The 8,474-nt window shown below is 37.6% G+C and overlaps 1 protein-coding gene across 1 annotated transcript; it reads left to right on the top strand.

Moving 5' to 3' along the window:
* The first annotated feature begins 736 nt into the window (after nt 1–736).
* aop (ETS variant transcription factor anterior open) lies at nt 737–6,905 on the top strand. Its single transcript, XM_089631981.1, has 5 exons — nt 737–1,179; nt 3,615–3,917; nt 4,065–4,751; nt 4,864–5,113; nt 5,317–6,905. The coding sequence occupies exons 2-5, from the start codon at nt 3,632–3,634 to the stop codon at nt 5,711–5,713; spliced, it is 1,620 nt and encodes a 539-aa protein (XP_089488107.1). The 5' UTR covers nt 737–1,179; nt 3,615–3,631; the 3' UTR covers nt 5,714–6,905.
* The last annotated feature ends 1,569 nt before the right edge of the window (nt 6,906–8,474 follow it).

An 8,474-nucleotide genomic window follows, 5' to 3' on the forward strand; every position in this document is an offset into this window, starting at 1 on the left:
CCAAGATGTATTATTACACCGGCTAAATATTTTTATACTTTTCGTCTACTAATAAATCCGGAATGCCGTATTTTATGCTCTGTAAACAGCGACGCTAGAACTAAAATTAACTCATTTATACGAAAAAAAGGACCAGCATAGTTTCGAACGAAAGGTTCAAACAACAACATTATAAGGCTGTACAATTTATTAATAAACAGGTACTGAACTGTCGTAATATTCTAAGTAAGCACATTATATTACTATACGAAGATGTTAAAGTACGCACATCTCTAGCTCATTAAAACGCGGTTAGTCTATAAATCAGCCCGCTAACTGCAGAATCGGATTTGAAAAAAATCAAATATTGAACACGACCATCCGGCGGCGGCAAGTATCGTTCAAGATAGGTTTTGCTTTGTATAATCTCCTGCCCTCCCCCCTCAAAGGCTTCCTGCTTCTACCAACGGTAAGGCCCAAACGGACCAAATGAGAAGTTCAAAAACGAACTTAATGTTTGCAAACTAGTAAAGGAAATTTAATACATTGCTTCGTGAGTGTCCTCAATCTTCGTTGCGAGTTTGTACTTTTTTGTTTGGGGGTGTGTAACATCTTAGGCGCTTAGCCGCACGGACCGTTGTTCCTAGTGCGCGCCGGCAGACACGGCATTCCGGGTCCCCCCTCCCCCGCCCGCCGAGTCTTCTCCGGTTGGCCCTCCTGCACCCGCGTGCTGCTTACCTCACTCAGTTGAAGCCGGGACTTTGGGCCGAGCGCATGTACGCGAAGGCATTCTGAGTCTGGCGATCTATTATTCATTCGACTTGTGACACTTGTTACGCTCCCTTTTATGCATCATCAATTCGGAAGAGTGTTACGTTACTAAACAAAGTGAACTAATCAAACATTACAAGACTCGATTTTAATGTTTGGAATTAAGCAGTGAGTTCGTCATAAACTAATGTTATTTGTGAATGCGGAAGTGTTGACTCGATCTCAGCAGTGAGTCTGATAAGAATATTACGTGTTTCGTGGGAGGTTTTAAACGATCTCTGTGTGCACGCACTAAGTATATTTGGTGTAGAAAAGTTCCAATTAAGTGCTTGGCACTTTTGAGTGAAGTGTTTCTTACCCTTGTTTTATTGTGACTATTATTATTGGATACACAGGAAGTGACTTCTGTTCCCCCGAAGTATCATTAAGGTACGTACTTTCATCGATATATAGGTATTAATATTATTTGTTGATGGATTCGATACTAAATCTTTTCCAAAAGGATTTTTACTGTCCCTACCTTGTATTAGGAATAATTGAAAACCCTTAGACTTTTCTTCCTTCTCGAGGAATATTCTCAATTTGTATCCCGGTATAAAACATAATTTCAAACAGTCCTGTCTCTATAAAGTTTGAAAGTGTAGGAATTTGGTAGCTTCTCGTTTAAATCTGCTTCAAAATTGGCTCAAATTGAAAACATAAATAACCGCCCATCTGTATTATTCTGATTGTAAACACAATTTAACCGATCTCTTTGAGCATTCAAGTTATATTTATTATATTTTTTAATTATCCACATATTTCGTATTTGTTTAGAATGCTTGGAAAACCTATCAATATTAGTTTGAATAAGCGATATGAATTTCAATAAATCGATTAGAATCATGGAGCAAATTTAGAATTATTTTTTTATATTGTTTTGCTTTATTCCCGGCATTAATTTAGAATGACTATTTTACATTGTTTTGCTCTCTTCCCGGCACTAACTTTTTTAAAGGTTTTTTTATGTATTTATGTCTCAAAATATTATTCAAAGTATTATTTTGTTATCTTTGCTATAGCCACATCTAGACGAGTTGAATGAGCGTTCTGCTTCATTTTTCCAATTTTTTTCAACCGAAACAGGATATTATGTTTTTATTACAACATTCAGGGATAATATAGATTAAATAACCTGTTATTTTATCGTACATTCATGAAAAGGTTCATAAATTATCACGTAATTAACGTTCCACACGGAACAAGGAAATGAACATGTTTTTATTTCGTTTCATGTTAATATTTTCTCCTTATCGATTGAAAACCCATGTCAACGGTTTTCCTTAACTTGTACTCAAAAAATTCCAAAAGCACAAAATATTAAAGATTTTCCCCCATACCAATAAAACAACCATTTACGATGCATAAATAGATCAGTTAAAATTAAAAACACGTTAATTGGTATGCCCCTTTGTGATTAAATGATGTACGAATATATTTCTCGATAAAAGCCCAGCTGGGTGTAAAATCAAATAGATAATTAAGATCACATCTCAGAATCGTACAATTATTAAATATGAATTATTAATTATATATTTCAATTATATACATTTCCGCTCTTGAGAATAATATTGGAATTAATCTTCAACCTTTTTATTAATATTTACTGTAAAAACAACATTTACATTCACATCCATAATTTGACTGCTGGAAACTCGTTCACGTCCCGCCAATTTAAAATAGGAAAAAAGAACGAATCCTTTTGTACAAAACGAACATTTCAAATAAAATTAAAACACTTGCCGCTATTTCCGGTACGGTTTGTCTCACGCTGTGTCTTCCGGCTGTGAACATCTGAAGATAATAAAATAAAACCTATCTAATCTTCCAATCTTTGATCTTTATGATAATTGCTTGGATCGACGTCACACGGTCCTCTTTCGTTGCTAAAATATGTCGAATGATTTTTATTATTACTATCTTAAAACTATCAGCGTTATTCCATATAATATTTGTAATATCAATATTTCCTGAAAATTTGAAAAGACCGATTATCATTGTATTCTCTACCATTTTTCTTGTTTTAATTTAAACCCGTTATCTTCTACCATTACTGAGTACTTTCATAATTCTTAGAATGATTTACTTTATTATTATCATAATGAGTTTAAAAATAGAATCATGCTGTATACACAAACACTTTGTTAATTTTCTAGTTTTATCATACTAGCGCCATCTCTTGGTGAAATAAAATACCTCGATTAGCTTGCACTCAATAATCTCCATTTAATGGACTTCCGCGTTCTGTTTGGGGTTATTTGTTTTATTTTTTTTTTATCTGGTTATGTTATTTACTGATAAACCGATAAGAATGCACCGAGATATCGGATTTCGACAATAACTATTCATTTGCATCCTTCCTCAGAACTAAATCTGTATAAAATAAATTGTTTATGTTATTTATAAAAACGGATAAAATTATATATTTTTTAATATTAACAAAAATAAGAGATTTATTGTAGATATATTTCAGAACTTTTGATAATAATTTATAAGCAATAAGTTGTGTTAGGAATTGAATATTTGATTATTTGAAGAGTTTTTGGATTGACTATAACTATTCTACTTTTTCATGTATTGTTCATAAAATAAGATGCAAAGAGTGATGCTATTATGACGTTATCAAGTTATAAAACCACTATAATGGGCTATTTAATTATATGCATTATTTCATAACAAAGATTAACCAAAATATTTAACATTTACAAAAATATTATATTGTTGAGATCAATTTTTAACAGTTTGTAGGTTATACCCAAAATGAAGTCTTTTGACAGAGCCTTAATCTTGTTCCTTAGCTAACTTTGTATTTTCTTTATTTGTAGATAGTAGAGAAGTGGTTATGAAGTTACTACCACTGCAGCTCCCCCCCGTGGCCGCCATGGAGCGCATGCCCCTGCAGCTGCCCTTCAGCCCCACCGACGTGCTGTGGCGCTACCCCCTCTCCTTCCCCCCTCCGCACGCGCCCTCCTCGCCCTCCCCCCTTCTGGAGTACAAGCAACACCTGCCCGCCTCGTTGGCCCCCGACCCACGCATTTGGGGCCGCGAGGACGTCAACACCTTCCTCAAGTGGTGTGAGAGGGAGTTTGACTTGCCCAACTTCGATATGGACATGTTCCAGATGAATGGTGAGCTTTAATTCAATCCACTAATATTTATTCGACCTACTTACCGGCAATTAATAATTATTGAGAACCATAATAGAGAAATTCATATTAATCGCTATTCCTGTTTGCTTATTGAGTCCTAATTTTTTTTTTGTCTATTTTTCCTAGGAAAGGCACTATGTCTGCTGACCAAGAATGACCTCGGTGAGAGATGTCCCGGAGTTGGCGATGTTCTTCACAATGTCCTCCAAATGCTGGTGCGAGATGCCTCCATCTTGGGGCGCTGTCTGCCTTCCTCCCCCATCACCCCCACCTCCCGCCAGCCCTACCCGCTCAGCCCCCACTCCCACCCACCTACCCCCAACTGGAACCTGCTGGGACAACCCTCAGCCGAATCCACCTTCCAACAGGCGAAACACGCCGCAAATTTAGCGCACTTCATTAGTCAGTGCAATTCCGTCACACTCAGTCCTGCCCCTTCCTTAGACAGCCAGACTGGAAGCCCCCAACACGTAGAGCATGGAGCTGCCCAAAATTACGTGCAGACGATCTATGGCAACACAAATGCCAGCTCCGGAAGCAACCAATCTGACTCAGATGAAGACAGTTATCAAGAGACAGCGGCTCGCATGAATGCCGTCTCCAGCGCAGCGTCTCAGAGCACTCCCCCTACCACGCCGAGCTACGGCGTGGCCCCCCTCTGCCTGCTCCCTCCCCCCCAGCCCCGCTCTCCCAAGGAGCCCTCCACCCCCTCACAAATCTCAACACACTCCCCACTCACCCCCGGAGGATCCAACTCATACAAGAATATGCCTAGAGAATTCTTCCCCAACGACATGCCAGAACCTAATACAAGTAAGCATAACTTCTAACCTCTTACTTTTAAAGAACTTGTCAGAGTTGATATGTTGACTGCATGGCAAAATTAAAAGTGATAATGTACTAATATATTGTTTCTTTCTTACAGACGGAAGATTATTATGGGACTTCCTCCAACAGCTGCTGAACGATCCCGGCCAGCGCTATACCAACTACATTGCGTGGAAGAGCCACGACACCGGGGTTTTCAAGATCGTGGATCCAGCCGGCCTAGCCAAGCTCTGGGGGATCCAAAAGAATCACCTCTCCATGAACTACGATAAGATGTCCAGAGCCCTGCGCTACTACTACAGGGTGAACATTCTCAGAAAAGTTCAAGGAGAAAGACATTGCTACCAGTAAGTACAACTTAACACAATCCATATTATATATAGCCCGACTACAAAAAATACAATATTATACAGAAGCTTCTTTTGTCTGAAATGAATTAGAAACGATGGTGTAATCATTGTCTTTAGGAATATGGATAGTATCGTTGGTTTGTCACTCAGTTGATAAATTGTTCTCTGACACGTGTACTAATGTTTCCTTTTCTTTATAGATTCCTCCGAAATCCAACTGAGCTAAAGAATATTAAGAACATCTCCCTGCTGCGCCAGCAAATGAGCCCCACCCGAGTGGGGGCGGGCCCTGCGACTGGTGCTCCCGTACCTCTCTCCCTCACCATCAAGGCCGAACCCAAGATAGAGGAAGACAGCTACTCCCACTCCTGGAACCAAGCCCAGGACGATGACATGCCCACCGACCTCAGCATGCCCTCCGACCTGCATTCCCGCAAGAGAGCGCACCCCGACTCCCCTAAACAAATGACCCTCTCTGATAAGCATCGAATCAGCATGATCGTGGGAGAAAACCTTCAAAAGCTCCGCTGTGAAAGAGATCAGCAGAAGCAACATTACGCCTCCCTGAATTTAAAACACGAAGAGAGCCAACACTGATGGTTATGAACCCACGGTTCAACATCCACAATGATGCCAAGACTGATTTCTAATTCGTAATGTGCAAATGACAAATATATAAGTGATAATGTGATATGACACTGGAAACAATATGTGCCAATAATATTTAAGCTAATTATAGTTATTGATATTGTGTAAAATTTTATATTTCAAAATTTATATCGGCATCGCTGAAATCTCTGTGGGTGTGATTTTATAAAAATACAAATTATAGATAAAAACGTACAAATATTATATTGCCCCAACACACCGTTGGCTTTATTTAATTTAGTAAGTGCGAAGCAGCGATGTACCTATCCATTCACTAGTTGCATTAAAGTTTTTTTGGGTCATTATGTCAGATTTAAAAATGATGATCCCATCCCGTCTGCGAAGAAACATTCCACATTACAAAATGCAGAATTGGAGAACTTTCATTGTGAAGTTACACTATTGTTATCGACGATGGTTTATAAATTTCACAGTGCAGGAATCAACTCGAATCGTTTCACCAAAATCTATTTTTATAAGACAGACATCTTTTCAGATTGCCGACCCTGTATATATTATATTGCACCCGATGATCCATGAAGAACTAATTCTTTTACTTCTGTGATAGTACATCACCGGGTGAATTTAACATTAACTATTTGTCTAGCAGATTTCCGGCTATATTTTTCTGTGATCTCTCATGCGGATACTGTCTGAAGAAAAATATACTGAAACTTGTAAATAAAAATTTACAAATATTGTTATGTATTTGTACAATGAACATACTTTATTAAATAAAAAGAGCTTTATGATTTATAAAAAGTATATGCTAATTACGTTTAATTCTATATACAGAGATTAGTGGCACGGGCACAATGATACGACCGTGCCGACACGACTAAGAGATAAGTACTCCCCAGCTGCCTGGGGATTTGGTAACTCTCAGGGTAAATGAACCAATAAGCATATTTACACAGTAAATTTATTTTATCAATGTGATTTGAATCCTTCAAATGCAGGAACAACCACCTGTAAACTTCACGGCCTTCATTCGTCTCTATAGTTAGTAAATATACATATTTAAGTTTGTTGGAATATTTACCAAATACATTTTAAGATATTGTAAGATAGTTCTCATAAAATAATATGTTTACATTACATTCTGTTATGTAGTAACAAATGAAAAATATAAATGCATTGAATGCGACCACATCTTTTTATTCCCCTTTCCTAACATATATGACATGCAAAACACTCCTCAAAAGAAGATGCATTTCATGCAAAAAAATAAGATAATTTCAAATATGTTACAGTCGCAGATGGCATACGGAGTGTACAAATGGCTTTAAGCCCTTATAGGTTGCTGTTAGTGTACAACTTGTCTATTGAATCCATAATAATTGTGCTCTATATACATGTAGGGGTAGAGGTGCTTTTTGGGTGAATTATTATCCAAGGAATTTAGTTCAGTAGTTCACAGGATAAATAAACAGGTTGAATAGTAAGCAGCTCTCATATTGCCTAAGGGGCCGTTCAAGTATTATGTAAGCACTATAGGGGGGTCTTTGCTTTGCTTATTTTTGATGACATGGGGGGGTGGGGGGGTCGAGATAGTGATTACGTCAGCACTGCTCAGCAGTAGTTATTTTTTTTTTACACATTGGCAACCCACACATGGTCTATGTTTGAAAACCGAATACATATTCGGGGATTCCCACAAATAATCAATACGTTTAGGTACTCGCTTAAAAAACAGAATACATTAACAGAAAAATGCATATAGGTACCAATTTTTACGTAAGCATGGGAGGGGGGGGGGGGGGGGGGGGTAAGAGCTTTGCTTACTTTTGGAGACAAGGGGGAAGAGGGGGTAAATAATTGTAATAAATCTGCTTACGTAATACTTGAACGGCCCCTAAGAACAAAAATGTAGTATTAAAAATGATGATTCGAACATTTTCATAATGAAATGATGGTTCTAATAAAGTCATCCCCTCCTCGAGATAATAGCTAAAACTGTGAAAACATAAGTAAGTTACTTTTTACGCTTTTTGCAACCCTCTGCGCCCTCTATTCGAGATAAAATTGAGTTGAGAACCACTGCATTCACATATTTGACCTTTATTGAAGATTATTTATTGTGGCTTATGTCCAGGTATCACTTGTTAACTCTAGTGATTAAGAACTTTGGAGTACCTATTCCTACAATCAGGATTTTCCAAACATATTATTCAAAACATTCTATGTGCATTTTCCCTGCCCGTTTTTCAACCATTTCATGCAAAAAATTGCACACCAACCCGTTTTGCATCATCATTGACCCAAGCAGACCCAAGTGTTAAATTTTAGAAGCGAGATATATTTTTTTAATCTCCTTTAGTTTTGGATTCTATGAAAATTGATAGATCATCAGAATCGGTAATGACAACTCAGACTTCGTATCATGCTAAAATCTATGCAGAGGTTGTAAACTCTGCTAAACTTAATGGATGACATCTGTTTGTTCACAGATGAATCGCTTTCCTGCCTTCTTCAAAACAATGTAATGTCAATAAAATAAGATGACCTATTTTTGAATAGATGGGTAATAGAATAACCTGGTGGGTAGGATACTCGAGTGCACTCGAGTGCCAGTTGAATGGGCCAAGGTGGAACAAAGTAAAATCTAAATAGAAGTATTTACTTCTTAGTTAGGACCATGACTTAAAGAAATGAGACTTTTATAGAAAATATTTATTGAAAACTAAATAATACTTATTATTAACATGAC

This window comes from Hesperophylax consimilis, chromosome 5, assembly GCF_061612785.1.
Source record: "Hesperophylax consimilis isolate HC1 chromosome 5, BYU_Hcon_1.0, whole genome shotgun sequence".
NCBI lineage: Eukaryota > Metazoa > Arthropoda > Insecta > Trichoptera > Limnephilidae > Hesperophylax > Hesperophylax consimilis.

What these genes read in the sequence shown, in the direction of transcription:
- aop (XM_089631981.1), top strand. Translation starts at nt 3,632, where the DNA reads ATGAAGTTACTACCACTGCAGCTCCCCCCCGTGGCCGCCATGGAGCGC. An exon ending in GGACATGTTCCAGATGAATG is followed by an intron (nt 3,918 to 4,064) that starts GTGAGCTTTAAT and finishes TATTTTTCCTAG; the next exon opens with GAAAGGCACTATGTCTGCTG. An exon ending in CATGCCAGAACCTAATACAA is followed by an intron (nt 4,752 to 4,863) that starts GTAAGCATAACT and finishes TCTTTCTTACAG; the next exon opens with ACGGAAGATTATTATGGGAC.